General features: G+C 47.8%; 3 protein-coding genes across 4 annotated transcripts; 1 reads left to right on the forward strand and 2 right to left on the reverse strand.

Moving 5' to 3' along the window:
- Positions 1-70: 70 nt before the first annotated feature.
- RMP64 (ribonuclease MRP subunit p64) lies at positions 71-7,170 on the forward strand. 2 transcript variants are annotated; one of them, XM_088052019.1, is made up of 10 exons: positions 71-112; positions 959-1,226; positions 1,459-1,613; positions 2,403-2,479; positions 2,563-2,718; positions 3,062-3,139; positions 4,003-4,364; positions 5,033-5,094; positions 5,517-5,767; positions 6,228-7,170. In XM_088052019.1, the coding sequence occupies exons 2-10, from the start codon at positions 977-979 to the stop codon at positions 6,622-6,624; spliced, it is 1,788 nt and encodes a 595-aa protein (XP_087908145.1). In that variant the 5' UTR covers positions 71-112; positions 959-976; the 3' UTR covers positions 6,625-7,170. The 2 variants fall into 2 exon arrangements, with proteins under 2 accessions (XP_087908145.1, XP_005524090.2); XM_005524033.3 differs by having other exon boundaries at positions 2,587-2,718.
- Positions 7,171-7,314: 144 nt separating this feature from the next.
- On the reverse strand, positions 7,315-9,610 carry TAF13 (TATA-box binding protein associated factor 13). The gene is made up of 4 exons (XM_005523924.2): positions 9,553-9,610; positions 9,319-9,397; positions 8,768-8,865; positions 7,315-7,956 (listed from the first exon to the last, which is right to left on the reverse strand). The coding sequence occupies exons 1-4, from the start codon at positions 9,577-9,579 to the stop codon at positions 7,786-7,788; spliced, it is 375 nt and encodes a 124-aa protein (XP_005523981.1). The 5' UTR covers positions 9,580-9,610; the 3' UTR covers positions 7,315-7,785.
- Positions 9,611-11,041: 1,431 nt separating this feature from the next.
- Positions 11,042-15,879, reverse strand: GTPBP8 (GTP binding protein 8). Its single transcript, XM_088052105.1, is given in 7 exon segments — positions 11,042-12,441; positions 13,026-13,149; positions 13,589-13,707; positions 14,117-14,216; positions 14,563-14,693; positions 15,179-15,277; positions 15,586-15,879. Coding segments are annotated over 6 exon segments (828 nt in total). The 3' UTR covers positions 11,042-12,441; positions 13,026-13,064.
- Positions 15,880-16,453: the final 574 nt, after the last annotated feature.

The raw sequence follows: 16,453 nt of genomic DNA on the forward strand, positions 1-16,453 counted from the left end.
AACCATTAATGCAAATTTTTGCTCTTTTTAAAGGGACATGACTTTATCTGTATTTGTATGAGATTTCTTAAAAGCATAGAGTAAGTGTACGACAAAATGGAATCAAGAGAAGGTAAGAGTGTACAAAATTGTGCTTAATTTAACTCCCTTGTTTCTAACAAATATATTAATTGCACCAATGTTTTCAACTAGGGAAATTCAGCTTCAGGGAGGGAAAGAGGCAAGAAATGTCTTGTACTTGAGGGAAGACAACTCAGAACGCAACCAAAATAATTTTGATAGGAAACTATTCCAATAACACTAATAAATTACAGCAATCAACTCCATGGGGCACCTGCAGTGGCTCCCTGCCATAACAAATTCCAACAGCAGGGGCTGTGACATGGAGCGATCGGGATAGCCAGGCGGGTACCTGGGCGTGGGTCCTTTCTTGGTTAGAACGCCGATATCCCAGAATCACAGGATCAATTGGGTGGGAAAAGACCTCTGAGATCATTGAGTCCAACCTGTGACCGAACACCAGCGTCAGCTACACCTGGCACCGAGTGCCACGTCCGCTCTTTCCTTAAACACCCTCAAGGACGGTGACTCCATCACCTCCCTGGACAGTCCGTTCCAATGTCTGAGCACCCCTTCTTTGAAGAAATGCTTCATAATGTCCAACCTGAACCTTCCCTGGTGCATCTTAAGATTACATCCTCTAGTCCGGATGTGAATTGCTTCTGGTTTGAAGCCAATCCCGCAGCTTTTCCAGCTCTTTGAGGGTTGCGTGTGACATGGGAAGGCACAGCTGCGGGGCTGGGGACTGGGGTCACCCCCGGAGCACCCCGGCGCCGCCTCACGGAGCAGCTCGGCTGCTGCTGCGCTGCCTCCCAAGGGCCTCCCAAGGCACACAATGGGGAATCGCCAGGTTTAGAAAGTGTGAATAACATTTATTTACATTTACATTTATTTACAGTGATTTCCCTTCCTGCTTATGGCATTTGGGAACACAGAGCGTCGGCGCCAAGCCCCGGGCCACGACCCACCCCCGCGGGGTGACTTGGTCCGGTCCGCGACTCTCCCCTCCCGGATGGTGCCGCCCACGCCGGGGCTCGCCGTGCGCAGCGGGAAGATGGCGGCGCTCAGGGCGGCATGGGCCGGGCGGGACGTGCCCTGGAACCGGCTGGACGTGCTCTGGCCCGCCAACAGCGCCACGGTGCCGCTGTCGGCCCAGCACCCCGCAGGTCCCGGCGCGGTGCCGAGGGGGGTGGGGGGTGTTTGAAGCCTCTCCCGGGTGTTTGCGGTGTGTGGTCTGTCGGTGGGAGCCGGAGGAACGGCCGGAGCGGCGGCGGGCGCTGAGGCGGTGCCCGGTGCTGGAGCCCGGCGCTCAGGCGGTGCCCGGTGCTGGAGCCCGGCGCTGAGGCGGTGCCCGGTGCTGGTGCCCGGCGCTCAGGCGGTCCCTGGTCTCGCCCGCAGTGAGGTTGCTGACGGCGCTGCGGCGGCGCTGCGATATCGCTGGGAAGCGGCTGTCGGGGCCGGGCCTGGCTGCCGAGGGACGCGTCCTGCGCTCCGTGCTCTACGCGTACCACAGCAGGCTGCTGCGGCACCGGCCCTACCTGGCCCTGCAGCAGGTGAGCACCAACCCCACCTGGGCGGCAGGGACCCAGCACCTGGGTACTCCCGGCCCCCAGTCACCATTCCCCCAAAAGCCTTTGGAGTAGCAGTTTGCACCCAGAGCATCGTGCAAAAAAAATTTGGGAACAGGTGCGTTTTTGTTCTCTCACAGTTGAGCCTAGTGGGTTTCTTAGCTCTGTGCAGCAAGTGCAATTTCCATTTTCCAGCCCTGGTCTCTGATACTCATACTGAGACCTGAAGTAGGTACCATTCCATACCTTTGAATATATGAATAATACAGGGACATAATTCTCAACTAAACTTAATAATGGGAGGGAAGAATAATAATAATTTTATCCTACTTATTTCATGCTTTCTGTTCTAAGAAGAAAAGTGAACACCTTGCCAGTTTTCCTGGAAAGGGGTTGTCAGCATCTTCAAATAACTGTTTTGAAATGGAGCAGGAATGGTGCTTACCTTCTAGATTTGTTTATGTGTTTTCCTTCTTGACATCCAGTAGTAAAGGCCCTTGTATACAGCAGGGAAATCGTGCAGCACTAATTAAACATGGCCAACTCCAGTTCTTCACTTAATTCTATATTAAGTGGAGTACAGTAGAGTGATGAAGGGATGTTTTTCATCATAGTGCAGATACAGAAATGTCCCAGAATGTCCCATCACACAAACCTGCAGTGTGGGCTGTTAAACTGATAAGGAGAAGGTGTCATTTAATCTAGTGACAGTTCTTAGACCAGGGGACTGAGTCTTTCAAAATACCACTCAAAAGAAGTTTTCTTTTCTCCTAGGTAGAGCAATGTTTGAAGCGCCTATGGAAAATGAATTTGGTGGGCTGCCTGGAAACTCTGGTAGGACTGATTCCCAAGTAAGTGTCATGATGCCATATCTTGTACTATCCATTAACTCAATCTGCAGAGGTAAAGGAAGAGGATGCTAGATCATAACCAGCTCTTCATCCCTTTATCAACACAGGAAAAATGCATCTGAAGCCCACGCAGAGTGCTTGGTTCCCAGCCAACCTGTGCTGGAAACAGTGGCTTTGAAGGTGTTGGGAGGCTGCAAGCTCATACTACGTCTCCTGGATTGTTGCTGTAAAGCTTTTCTGTATCCTTTTTTCACCACAAAAACATTGTTAGAGTTCATCAGTAGCACCTCATGAGACCAAAACCAGGTCTCGTGGTGGCCCTGTACTGCTGATGAACTGAACTGTGCAATTCATACGTGCAACTGGAAGCTTCTTTGATAGCCAAGACCTTTTCCACTTATTATGTAGGAACCTCAGGCTGTTTGGCTGGCAGCTGTTCTGGCCTTGAGCAATCCAAAGTTTGGATACTCATCTCCCAGATTATTCCAGGATATCGCCTTGTGAATTGCCTCTAGTTGGTGTGTTCAGCAAGTCTCATTACATGCTGTTTATTTTTTTAACCTTAACTGCTGTAATCTTCAGCTTGTCCATTAAACACCTCTGCTCAGAGGAATTCATACTCCTGAATACTGTGGCTTCGGGGCTACTGAGCCGGCTCTGGTTTGTGTGTTCAAAAGTCTGTCTTGTTTGTGTCTGTCTGTTTGATGTGCCTGTCAGAGAGAAGGGCTTGTAATTAGCCCTTGCTGCTAAGGGAGTTTCATTCAGTTGGGAGAAGGAAAAGGGAGGGTCCCTCCATGCCTTTGGACCTGATTCTAGCACCTGCAGAGTTGTACAAGAGAGACTTCTTAAACGCTCTTATGGACAGCTTTGTTCCTGCATCTTAGCAAACTGTATGTAGCTCTAATGAAACCACAGTGTTAGTGTCAGCCTGCCACAAACACCTGGTACTTCCTGCAGCGAGGAGTAAGTCCTGCCTCATAAATAGTTGAAATTTCATGCTGAAATGGAAAGGTTTGGATAAACGTGTTCTATTACACTGCTGAGTTTTCCACGGAAAATGGGTGTTCTGGTCTGAGAGAATAACTGCTGTCTGTAGCTGAAGGAGTAAAAACATTGTTAGAACAACTTTCTTTGGCACAAGAAATCCTGTGTCTCCAGAAAACTTAGAGCAGGCAATTGTGTGGTATCAGGCCTGAGTTGGTGCAGGGTGATTTTGTGGGAAGATCTCATGGCTCCTTGGATGTGACCCAAGAACCTGATAGGTCCCAAGTGTGACACTCAGCAAAACTCTACGGAAGCACAGGGGCTCCTGATCAGGAATTTACTAGTTAAGTCACTCCTGCATTTTGATCTGGAACAGTTCCTTAAAGCTCACACTTAAGAAAAGCAGGGTGATGGAGTTAAAAAAGGTGAATTTGTACTGAGGGGAAACAGGAGAAGGGCAGCTGAGCTGAAAGTAGTTGTTCTGTGAGCATCATATTTTGCTAGAGGAGACTCCATTCCTTTTTGTCCTCTGTTTTCAGGATTCAGTACAGGTGTGTATTGCAGACCCTCACATCCTTGTACGATGATTTGTCGACAATGCTTCATCTGGTATCTGAGACCCAACAGACCCCTTATATCAAGGGGTTTACCTTCCCTTCTGATATCTATAACTTCCTTGGAGTTAACATATCTTCTGAGGCAAAGAAGCAACAGGCTAAAATGTTTACAACAAAAAAATCTACCAGCTGGATGACGAAGCTCTGCCCAGCAATGCCAGAGGCAGTATCCAAGGTTGGGAAGAAGAGAAAATCTGAGACCTGTATAAGTGCCATGAAAGACTGTAGCACCCCATGTGCTGTGGACATTGGAGAGAGAGTGGTGGCGCCCACAGCCAGGAGAGGTAAAGCCTTGTGCCAATGTAATGGTTTCTGACATCTCAGAGACTGACTGCAACTTCTATCCAACAGGGCTAAGCACTTCTACCCACAGTGTGGTTCTAGTACAAACTCCCTGTCCTTGCAAGAAGTGAATGCTGCATGTGCCCTTGCCTTTGTAAAGCTGTGGATAATGTCAGTATCATGATTTTTGGGGGGGTTTCTTTTAAACAGGATAGAGTCTGGAGAGAAGCAGGTAATGAATGCAGTACACAGATCCTGAAAATAGTTATTTGTACTTTCCTGCTTTTGCATAGCTAAGAAGTTATGGGCAGTGTCTGCAGTCCATACAAGAGTAGGTAAGGCTGTAGGTACAGGATGCAAATGTCCTGTGCTTGCTGGTTCTGAACTGTGCTCAAATCTTCCTGTGCAGTCAGGGCTATGGCCAGTGACTGCAGCCATCTACATGTTTGTGTGAAGCTTTTACCCATTAAATTCTCCTTTGCAGACATCTGTAAAGCTCTGTATGCTCTTCATTCCCTGACAGCTGCAGTGCACAATGATTGTAGTCCCCTTGAGTTTGCCTGGAAATGTTGAGTACAGATGTGAGCCTGCTGAGAGCTCTATGGCATCTCTGTGCACAGAAATAAAACTATCTTAGTGTTGTAATGGGAACTCTCCTCTCTCTCTGTAGGGAAGCACCCAGGGTTTGATGTGAAGAGTTTGCTTAGGCCAGCCAGACATCCAGCACAAGAGGTTTGTATGGTATTGTTTTACATGCTGGGTTGGTGGTTTGTATTTTAAAGATTCTAACACTTGAAACACAATATCCCTGATGGAAAATGTCCTCTTGTCTTATTTTTGCTTGTCTAACAAGTCAGGTTAGTGTGGAAGCTTTGCACAGAAAATCAGTCACTACTTATTTCTGCTTAGAAATTTGGGCATTTGTTGGTTTGTCAAGTGAAAGGACCAGAGAGCAAATCAGTAGTAGACAGGAATACAAATCGTAAATATCTGCCTCTTCTTTTTGTATTCCACTAAACAAGACTGCTCTTCCCTTTTCTCCTTAGAAAATGAGGGATATTCTCACAAAAATCCCTGTGTCCTGCTCCCTTCCAGCAGAAAGGATCAGACAAGTCACCTTTTTAAAACACTATTTCTGTTCCTGTTTGTTTCAGGCTCTAAGCATTGCATCAACACCTTTTAAAGCAAAGTCATCACCACTTTCATCTCGGATAGCAAAATCACAGCACACTGGATCTCTTGTACAGATGATTCAAACAGCTGCATCATTTGGGGAGCTGTCAGAAGCACTCAGAAAAGCTATTCTTTGGTGCAAAAACAACAAATTCAAATCAGAAGCTTATTTTCTGCGTAACAAGTTGTTGAAAAGCAACCGGCTGCACCATGTGGAGGCTCAAGGATGCAGGTAGTTTTGCATGAGTGTGGGATTTCTGAGTCTAACACTTTATATTTCAGTATTATGTATTATGCTATAGTATAGTGAAATAAAGTGGTCTATGCCATGCTTTTAAAACTCAGGATGACTAGTTCAGGTTACTGTGTACTCTGACCATGAGCATTCTGTTTAGCTTCAGTGACTTGTGATTTAAAAATGACTTAAAAGGCTAAAAAATGTACAATACTTGAGAGGGAAGATGAAGATGCAGCTTAATCATCTGCATGTTTTATGGTAACAACTGTATGAGGCAAGGGTTGTCTTCATTCAGACTGTCTTGCCTACTTTTGTACAAGGTGCTGTTCTGTTTCCTTGGTATTATGAAGAAAATTATAGGAGACGGGTAATAACGAAATCTCTCCAAACTCCAAATGAAATAACTCTTTAGTAGCTGATAAAGTTCTGTTTTGTGCACTTTGCTCCCCTTAAGCCTGAAGAAGAAGCTGCACTGTGTCAAAACGTCTGTCCGTAAATATCTCCTGTACGGGTCACAACGCGCGCGCTGGCCAAGGCAGCACCTCAGGGCACAGCTCTGCCGAAGGAGGATCAGATCATCTGCACTCTTGAAGACAGCTCTAAAGACTGGTGGGCAAAAGCCTCCTAAGCGTTTCAGGGTCTGTGAGAACAGTGCATCACTCATCCTCCCAGCTTACCAGGATGGGTCTCTGAATCAGGAAGAACATTCCAGCATTGATACAGGACCTGTCAGACTAAGCACAACAGGGAACTCTAAGCAGCTGCTGCTGGAAGGAAGCCCTGGCCCTGTATGGAAAGACCTTGCTGAGAACACAGATATTGATTCTATCTTTGCAACAATAGGTGTCTGACCCTGGACTTGAAGGAGGAAAGAGGTCAAGTCATTCTATTTTTTTGTTTTGTTTTGTTTTTAAGTAAACCCCTCTGAACCCTAATGGTGTATCAGTAAATGACATCCTGAATTCTGTTAAGAAAGTAACAACCATTTTATTATGTTTTTGTAAAACAGCTTTTTTTTTATTGGCTGATTTTTATATTTTTAAGGGTGTTCCAAATAATCAAAGTGTTAAGATGTTCGAAGTGTGAAAGTGTTCAAGGGTGTTCCAAATAAGAATAGTCTCTGTCCTTTTACCTACCCTTGTCCAGAAACAGTGACTTTGTTACCCTTACTCAATGTCCCCTCTCTATTGCCTGACCACACTTTAAATACTGCTGTCAAATCCACAGTGCATATAGTTCCCATCCATGGCAGAAAGGCTGCAGCTGATCACTCACTGCTGCTTTGGACAAAAGACTTACCAACACCTTTCCAAAGGTTCTTTAAACCTTTCCTTCTGTGCCGCTTGTAAAGGGGGACAGCCCTGATGTGCAGTCTTGTTGCTGTTTCAGCATTTGTTATGCTTGTCCTGAAATGAGGAGTTAACTGAACCTACTTTCCCTGAGCTGTTCCAGAAGTAGGGAAAAGCACATCTGTGGCCTGCAACAATAACCCTGTATTACCCACCTTCTGTGAATTAATCAATGTACATTCAGTTATGAAATGTGGGCACAAATTTATGTTTTATTCAAAAAGCATATACAGAGCAAAGAGCACAACTTTGATACTAGTTTGGGCCTAAGGTCTTTATACAGATAACCAAGATCCATTTTCAGGGTTTCCTGTCACAAGAATACCCAGTCACAGCTGAAACAATTTTAGAGAGTCATGAACCATTAGACCTTGAGCCATCTGATTCAACATAGGCCTACTTCAAACAGACTCCTGCTATTGCAGGAATTTTTAGAGCTCTTTTTTTCATTTCATCAAATGGTATAAAAAGACCTAAGTATACCACATACAATCAGGTAACATTTCAGCTGCTTGAATACTTCTCAGCAAAGGCTGGGAGTGAGGGCAAACATCCCAGCAGTGATCTCCATCCTGAAAAATCGTTCCAAACTACATGCACAATCTTCCTTCTTACTGGGCAGCAGGTGCCCAAATAATGCCCCAGTGCAGCTTGTGTACAGAATCAAGACCCATAGTTTGCTTCATCAAAAGCCTTTCTGGCTCGTTTCAGTTCTTCATTCATAGTTAGGAGGTCTTTAACTCTGGCAAACTTCCGGGGGTCCTTGCGTATTAGAAAGACAATGTCCTCAACCTGTACCCGACCCTGCCGCCCAATGGACATGGCCTTGTGTGTCTGTTAGAGAGGAAAAAAATAGTCAGCAGCATTCCTTTGCCACGTTTTTAAACTCTCAGTTCCACTTTATTTCCTGTCATTCTATAATAAAAAAGCAAGCACTTGCAGGTTCTGGGCACCATCATCCTAGTCACAAGAGAGCTTCCCAGTAAACCATGGACTTACGCTGCTGTCCCCAGCTGTCTGTCACACCCCAAACGTAATCACTATATATACATCACATAATGGTATCAAAACTAAGGCCAGATTACACATAGGACACCTAGCCTGCAGAATGGCTGAAGTTTAGGCACAACTTGGAAGCAATATAAGGTAACCATATCAGAGGACAGTGTAGGGTATTTTGATAAGGATAGGAAATACCAGCCTTTCAAAAGAAAGGGGAATGTTCATGTACTTAGAAAGGGTGTCCAGGTCTAGAAGAGAAATGGCCTCCGGCCCAAGAACGCATTTCTTTTGTAGGACAGAACTAAGTTCCCATCCATGTACAGACACTGGGCAAACACAAAAAGTTGACAGACTTTCAAATCTGAGCCTTCTGTCAGCAGTTACGCCGCAGTGAACCCCAAAGGTGGGTATTTCCCCTCCTACAATAGTTAACTGCTACTTAAAGACTTCAGCATTCTAAATTCACATGGAGCAAGATGCATAAATTTTGCTTTAATCTTGGAAAAACAAAATCCAAGTTTATCCTACTAATGCCATGAGTTGGGGCCTGGGATAATGCAGTATTTGAGTCAGAGATATTTAGCTTCAGAAAGCTAAAGTTCTGGTGAGGATGTTTTGACCGTGCCATCTAGAGCTGACTTACCATTTCAGTGATAAATTCTATTACCAGGTCCTCAAGAATGTCCACTGATTCTGTGTAAGGGTTCTGGTCGTCCCCAAATCCATACATCATGCACCTTACTGCACAAAGAAACACTCAGCATGAGGCTTCTTTCATCCAGTCAGTGCTGCACACATCTAGTTCGAGCTCACCAGCCTGCACATTCCTGCACCAGGACGGCACTCGTCTGTCAGGCACGACAACTCTTGAGGAAACATAAAGGAAATAAACAGAAGCCAACAAAAGGCCTGTAGGGATAGGAGCTGTACATACAGAAAAGCGTGTCGGAGGACAAGCTCTCTGAATATTCATTCAGGCTGCAAAGCACTGCACAGTGACAGTGCAGCTGACTTTGGGCACAGCTAGGTTCAGAGGATGCACTAGCAATATTTTTGAGGGGGTCTACATGGCAGATTTCTGCAATTGCAGCCAAGGAACATTACGAAAGCCGCTGTTTTGCTAAGGAGAAGTGAGTTTTGGGACCCTACGGCTGTCAGCTTGGGGTTTCAGCTGAGTGGCCCGGCCCGACTCACGCTCTTTGGAGAACAGCCTCTTCCTCCTGCCCTGCCCGCCGTCCAGGCTCCCGCCGGCGTCCTCCGCATCCTCCTCGAACTACACGGGCACAGCGAGGGGAGGCCGCGGTCAGCGCCCGTCTGGCCCCGGCCCCTTCGCGCCGCGCCCCCGCCCGCGGCCGGGCTGTGGATGCCCGGGAAGGGCGGCCGGGCTGTGGATGCCCGGGAAGGAAGGGCAGCCCCTCCGGCACTCACCGGCGCGTCCTCCTCCTCATCCGCCATGGCTGCCCGGCGGCCCGGAACAGCTTGCGCGGCCCGGCCCCGCCCCGCGGCCCCGCCGAGCTGCGCCGGGCGGGAGGGGCCGTGCTGCCCGGGCCCAGGGCAGCGCGGGGCCGCCGTGGGCAGCCTCTGGAGACCCTCCCCAATCCTGGATGTGACAGTCGCTATTGGATGGTCAGATCGGGATAGCGTGCTTTGAATGTGAGCTCGGGCGGTGTCTGTTAACCCCTCTGCTCGTAAGAGGGTCAGCCACGAGGTCAGAAAGGGTGTCGGTGGTGTCTTTTCACCCTTTCAAAGGGTGTCGGTTTGCTCGGTTGGCAGGGGCTTTTCCTTCCCTTCATCAAGGCACACTTGCCCATGTTCACAGAATGTAAAGGAGTTGGAATAATGGCCCTTAAAGATCATCTAATCCCACCCCCCCCCCCCCCCCCCGCCATGGACACGGACACCTCCCACTAGACCAGGTTGCCCAAAGTAAGTTCCCTTTCGGTTTGTACCCATTCCCCCTTGCCCTATCACTGCAGTTCCTGATGAGGTCCTCTCTGGCTGCTCTTTAGTCCCCTTTCACATACTGGAAGATTGTTAGGGAGGTTTCCACTTTCTGGACAGCCCCAACTCTCTCAGCTTGTCTTTGTAGGGAAGGTGCTCCAATCCTCTTATTTCATACAGTTGCTGTCCGCCCTTTTCCTCCAGGCCTACCCTTGCATATGCCCACTGTTCCCCCCAGCTTGGTGCCCTAGGCACGTTTGATAGCAATGCACCTCCTCCAGATTACACATAAAGATGTTAAACTGGACACATTCCAGAATGGATCCTTGCTGAGTTCCACCTGTAACTGCCATGCAGCTGGAGTATGACCCACTGGCTTCTATGCTCTGAGCTCGATTATTCCACCAGTTTTTACTGACATACCAGGGCACCTGCCCAGACTGCAATATTCTAATTTTGGACACAGTTGCAAAAATACTGCCTTTGTAGTGTCAGGGTTATGGCGACAGACCAGACCAAACACAAGACACAACAGAGGAAGAAAATGGATAAAGTACTGCTAAAAGACCAGGGAAGATGCACAAGGTGAAATCTTTTCCACGGAAGCTAATATTGAACATAATTTCTGTAAATAACAGCTGTAGAAGAGGCAAAGATTTACCAGGTAATGACAGAAGCCTTAAGTGAAGCTTATGCACTGCAAACAACTAAAGACATTTTAATGTAAAACTCAATTTAAAACTGAAATGAGCTCTACTGTATTAGAATGCTGCCAAGCCCACTCACCACCCATCAATAATGGGGGGAAAGAAAAGGGAGATATTTTGTGTCCCTGGCCTGAGAAAGTGCAGCTCTGCAGTGCAGAACATCTGCAACTCAGCTGGTTCCTTAAGAACATGGCAAAAACAAAGTTCATTAGCGTGTCAAGACACCTGCTTACCCAAAGCTTGTTTGCACAAAGGCATTTAAATATAAGTTTTACTGTTTAGGGAGAGGACTTGATTTTATTTAGTTTTGTCACAGGGGCACTGTCACACTCAAATCAAACTGCAGTGTTCTCTCCTGCAAACAGCTGAGCAAAATGCAATAGTTATTCCGGTATTTGAAACACTTCTGAACAGAACCAAGATGTGTCCAGAGGTAAAGCTGGAGAAGATGGTACCTAAATAGATGAGTACCTTCTCTTCTGGAGAAGATGGTTCCTAATGTTCCATGCACACACATCCAGTTTGTTTATACAAATGGATTAACTGGATGTGTTTAATGTACTTAAGTGGTTAATAAAAGACTTCCCAGCACTGTAAGGGGTAGTAATGTAATGTAAGGGCTTTTCATCTGAAGTGGGACTAAAAGCAGAACTGCACATTTTTACATATTCAGGGTTATTTTCAGAGGCTCTTCAGTCAAGGCTGAGGCCCTGAAACCTATAGCCTTGATGAGACTGATGTTTTTAGAAGATCCTGGTTTTAAGATACTACGAAAAGACCCTTCATAAAGTGTTCACTTTCACCTGTTACATCTGTATAGCTACTACTGCATTTCTAGGATCATGCATCCCTTAGGCTCGTTTGCTCTGCAGCATTTTGGGATTAGATATAAAATATTAACAGAATTACAAGTTTGATCACTAAGATGCAGAAGCTAGAGAGCCACATTTACTGCAGTTCTCACATTCTCCTCTTCTTACATGTATGCTGAAAACAGATCTTGTCTCATGTCTAGTGTGTTACAAGAAATTGCATAGTGAGAGAAAGTGGTATTTCTAGTCCTTTTGCACTGTCGGAGTGGTTTAGAAAAGAACTTTCCTTTCTTGAGGTTTAAACACCTAATGCTAGTAAGTTGACAACTGCACAACCACATTTGGCCACATTAAGACATGACAAAAATTGAGTGCCAGGGTTTGACAAGCACTTCATAGCTTCAGACTAAGTTCCCCTGCATGAGTGCTGCTATTGATGGCTGTCCTTTTGTCCAGTTCTGCCTTGTAACTGGACAGTTTCAGTTTCTAGGTGCTTCTACACAGACACAGCTGCTGTGGGACACAGTTCCCCTAAAGAGTACAGGACACATCAGCGTTGTGCTTCAGCTGCCAGGATGGAGCCAACACAGATCATGGATGGTGTGCCTCAGATCTGGCAATTCATCCAACTGGAGCTGCAGAAATTCATGCTGGATCTCAAAACAGAAGGTGGATGCAGCACTGACTTATGACAGTGTGCAAGACAGGGCTCCTCTAGATGTCAGTCTTTTATTCCACTCTGTTTCAAGCCAACACTCATGGAAAAGCAGTTCCTATTAAAGATGTGTTCTTTCCTTCATCCTTGTGGAACAGGGGCAGCTCAATGTTTACAAGAAAGGCACATTATCCTGCTGCACCTACTGAACACAGGACACAAAAGAGTTACAAAAGGAAAATACACAAGATATCAAACACCTTCACAGACAACAGGCAGGCTGCTTCCACTCTGCATGGCCTTAGAGCAGGTAGGTTGCACAGGAGGTAGTTTTTGGCCCCCCTGCTATCCCAACCCCAACCTAACTCAGCTGAGAGAAGTAAACCTCTGTGTATCTTTCAGTTCAACTGGGCAATACAGTTTGCTTAATGTTAGAGCTGTAGTTTTTCTTTCCTAGATTAAATGCCTCTTTATTTACATTACTAGACAGTCTCCAGTATCCTAAATATAGCAGAGGTTAGGCATGGAGTAGTAGATTTTTGAGAAAATGCTGTATTAAAACTTCCCTTCTCTATGGAGGTTCCCTACATTTTTCTCCTTAGCACAATCATGTGGGTTTTATGAAACAGTTTTATAGCAGCTTGGATTAATTCACACTGCAAACTTCCTGAACTGATGAACTTAATAAAGCAAAAAATTAGCTTTATAAATACTAATTTATTCAAAACTACCAGACAGTAACTTGTGTTATTTACAACAAAAACCCCAGACCTCTGGTTTTGGTACCTTTTATTCCTGATGAGCCAAGCAGATCAACAGGTCTTTTCAGCTGGCCTCTACAGTGGGCAGGTTTCCAGTAACATGGGCTACAAAACACCTGAGCAAGTGAACCCCTGAGAACTCCACAGAACTGTGGAAACAGAGGCATAGATGTTCAGTGCCAGATATTGCTGTGTCTTGGAGTAATAAGGGCAAACAGCCACTGGCTATGTTCAATTACAGATCCCGCAGTACACCTTGGGAAGAGCCTGCACTTTGGCTATGTAACCCAACAATTACAGCTGTCACTGTTACCAGAACTCCAAACAAAATGTCAAAGCCTGCTACCATGCAGCGCAAGGACTGCTGCCCCACTTTGAGAAAGGCCAAAGGAAGAAGCACCCTTGGATATAAACTTCACTCACTTGAAGAGGGGAGAAGGAAAGGGACATTTCCCCATCAGCAGCCCACCCTTTATTCTTGGGGCACAGAGAGGTGCTTCCTCTAGAGCAGACAGACTTGTTTTAGGTATCTTGCCCTACTGAACTCATCACCAGAAAGGGAACAGCAGCAGTGGAGACAAGCTTTACCTGACCAGGAACAGCTGAGGAAAGCATCCCTGAGTGCTCTCCTTTACAAACTCCTGGATCTCCAGTACATTCTTTAACAATACTCCTCTGGAAGCTCGGTCAATTTTTGTTAACACCATCTGCATGTGGAAAGGGAGGATTAAAAGAAGAAAGATTATTTTGCTGCTAACCTGGCACATCTGTAAGAGTCCTAGACAATCTTACAAAGCAGTCTGAAAGCTCTGGTCATATGTAGGGGGAAAAACAGTCTAGCATAGTTCACCAAAACACTTCTATGGCCTGTATAAGGAGTGGGCTTTTTCAAGCTGCTCAAGCTGAGTATTGAAAAAAAAATCTATTTTTAAACCACACAAAAACCCCTTAAATCCCACTGGTCTCCCTCAACACACTATAAACCTATTTTATAAACAATAAAGGGTGTAGGGTTACTGTTTAGGTAGGTCAACTTGCATAAGCTCTGGTGGAGGGTACACACCTTTCTAGATTACCTGTACCTTATAACCAACCCAAGAATGGAGCATTGCCTACCACATAAGGAATCCCAAACTCTTCCAGCATCTCTACTGCAATGTGATCTGTTTTCTGGAGTCCAACTACACCATCAACTAATAGGAAAGTCCTCTTCAAGCTGCCAGAAATACAAGCAACAGTAATTGTCACCATTATTTCATGCCTGCTCTGCTACTTCCAAATTCATAAGCAAAACCAAGTAACATGGGATCTGGGGACAGGATGAGCCAAGAAGAGCCATGCATGGAAACAGGGTCAGCATGGAGCAGTACCTCAATCTTTCCTGCTGTTTTGATATGTCTGAGCATGAATGGGTGACGCTGTAGAAGCTTCCAGGGAAACGATGTCAGAACTAATAGATGGAAGCAGCTACCCCTCTACATTTTCTCCCCTCATTACATGACACTTTATAGGGGTGTCTGTCTGGCTCTCCCTGTGCTGTGAGGTACAGGTAGGTCCCTTACTTGTGCCGTTCCTGCAGATAGGCCTCCACCATCTCAACAAAGTCCTGCGGGGCGCGATAGCCATATCCTGGCATATCCACCAGAGTAAAGTACTTCCCTACTTTGAAGAAATTCATCTTCTTGGTGTGGCCCTGAAGAGAGGATTTAGACAAGATGAAGTAGAGGGGTGGTTTTGAAAAAAGCTGCTTTAAGCAATGTACTAGGAGATGCTCTGCAAAATATCTCTACCAGACCCCTGCTCCCACAGAATGCTTTAACTGCCCAGTCTCCTACTTGTGTAGCAATCCTACATGGCTGTATCCATAAAACAGACTAGAAGTACTTTAATGGGTCTCTGAGCTTGGTTCTTCTCAAAAGGCTTTACAGCATACCTGCTCAGGTTGTGCAGCTCCTTTGTCTGCCTGAAGAGCTAGGCTGGGCTCCTTCTATCTCTTCCTGGGCTAGAGCAAGGCCAGTGCTAGCCATGAGGATGGCTACCAGAGCTGGCACTTACTTTTTGTCATTTCAGGCTAGTCAAGGGCTTCTCAGCCCTACCCTCTGGACTGATACCAGCTTATGACCCTGTCGTGGTTTAAAAGCCAGACCCAAAGGGAGGGAAGCTAAAAACGTCACTCACGGGAGTTTTTGACACTCTAACTTCCACTTCTGGAGCCAGTGAAAACAAGGCCCGGATTAAAGATGATTTCCCCACATTGCTTCGGCCGATGAAGCACACCTGCAGGGGGAGAGGCAGAGAGGGCACATCTACACCTACTCACCTCTCGCTGCCGCCAGGCCTGGTCATTTCCCAGCCCGTGCTGCCAGTGGTGTCCTGTGCCACGGGCATGTCAGGCTGCCTAGCTGCACAACGGGGAGCAACAACAAATAAGCGATTTTTGACAAAGCAGCAGGAAGTGCCCCGGATATGGCGCGGCGCAGACACAGCTGCACAACCACCCCTTTACCCGCGCAGCTCAGCCCAGCCCGGGGTGGCCCGGCCGGGGGAAGCCGCTGTGCCGGCCGAGCGGGCAGCGCTCGCCTGACCTCGGGCAGGGCGGGCGGCGGGGCATGGTCCATGCGCACGGCGGAGCTCACGTAGTCGATGGGGTGCCCGCGGTCGGACCTGAAGAGCGCCTCGGCGCGCTGCAGGGCGGCCAGCCCGGGCTGGAAGAGGCGGAACCGCGCCGTGTCGGTGCCGGGCGCCAGGTGCCGCTCCAGCTTCTGCAGCGGGAACACGATGGCGCGGTGGCGTCACCGCCCCAGCCGCAGCACCTGGGACAGGGCGGCCAGCGGCGGCGAGGCCCGGCCCGCCGCACCGCCCGCCCGCGGCAGCAGCATCCCGGCGGCTGCAGGCGGCACTCGGCCGGCCCCGGAAGGCGGCGGGCGGGACAGCGGGGCGGGACAGCGGGGCGGGACAGCGGGGCGGGACAGCGGGGCGGGACAGCGGGGCGGGACAGCGGGGCGGGACAGCGGGGCGGGACAGCGGGGCGGGACAGCGGGGCGCACCCGGCTGCCCCCACCCAGGCCGGGGTTGTCAGGGCCCGCTACGGCGTGTCCGCCCGCAGGCCGCACGGAGCACCGCGAGCTGCGGGTGCTGCCCGGGCCCGGCTCTTCATAGAATCACAGAATGGGCTGAGTTGGAAGGGCCACACAGGGATCATCAAATCCAGCTCCTGACCCTGCACAGCACTATCCCCAAATCAAACCATATGCCTGAGAGTGTTGTCCTAACCTTGCCAGGCTTGGTGCTGTGCCCACTTCCCTGTTCCAGTGCCCAGCCACCCTCTGGGTGCTGTTCCTAATATCCAACCTAAACCTCCCCGACACAATTTCAGGCCGTTCCCTCGGGTCCTGTCACTGATCAGTACCTGTGCTTCCTCTCACCCTCGCAAGGAAGTTCCAGACTGCAATG

The sequence above is a fragment of the Pseudopodoces humilis genome, chromosome 2 (genome assembly GCF_049639895.1).
Source record: "Pseudopodoces humilis isolate 2021_Gansu_Grassland_sample_001 chromosome 2, ASM4963989v1, whole genome shotgun sequence".
NCBI lineage: Eukaryota > Metazoa > Chordata > Aves > Passeriformes > Paridae > Pseudopodoces > Pseudopodoces humilis.

Excerpts from the sequence above, each read along its gene's own strand:
- RMP64 (XM_088052019.1), top strand. The coding sequence starts at position 977 with ATGGCATTTGGGAACACAGAGCGTCGGCGCCAAGCCCCGGGCCACGAC. Across the intron at positions 2,480-2,562 it reads CTGGTAGGACTGATTCCCAA|CTCTTCATCCCTTTATCAAC; the intron begins GTAAGTGTCATG and ends GATCATAACCAG. Across the intron at positions 5,768-6,227 it reads GTGGAGGCTCAAGGATGCAG|CCTGAAGAAGAAGCTGCACT; the intron begins GTAGTTTTGCAT and ends GCTCCCCTTAAG.
- TAF13 (XM_005523924.2), bottom strand. The coding sequence starts at position 9,579 with ATGGCGGATGAGGAGGAGGACGCGCCG. Across the intron at positions 9,398-9,552 it reads ATGAGGAGGAGGACGCGCCG|TTCGAGGAGGATGCGGAGGA; the intron begins GTGAGTGCCGGA and ends GTGCCCGTGTAG. Across the intron at positions 8,866-9,318 it reads GAGGCTGTTCTCCAAAGAGC|TAAGGTGCATGATGTATGGA; the intron begins GTGAGTCGGGCC and ends TTCTTTGTGCAG.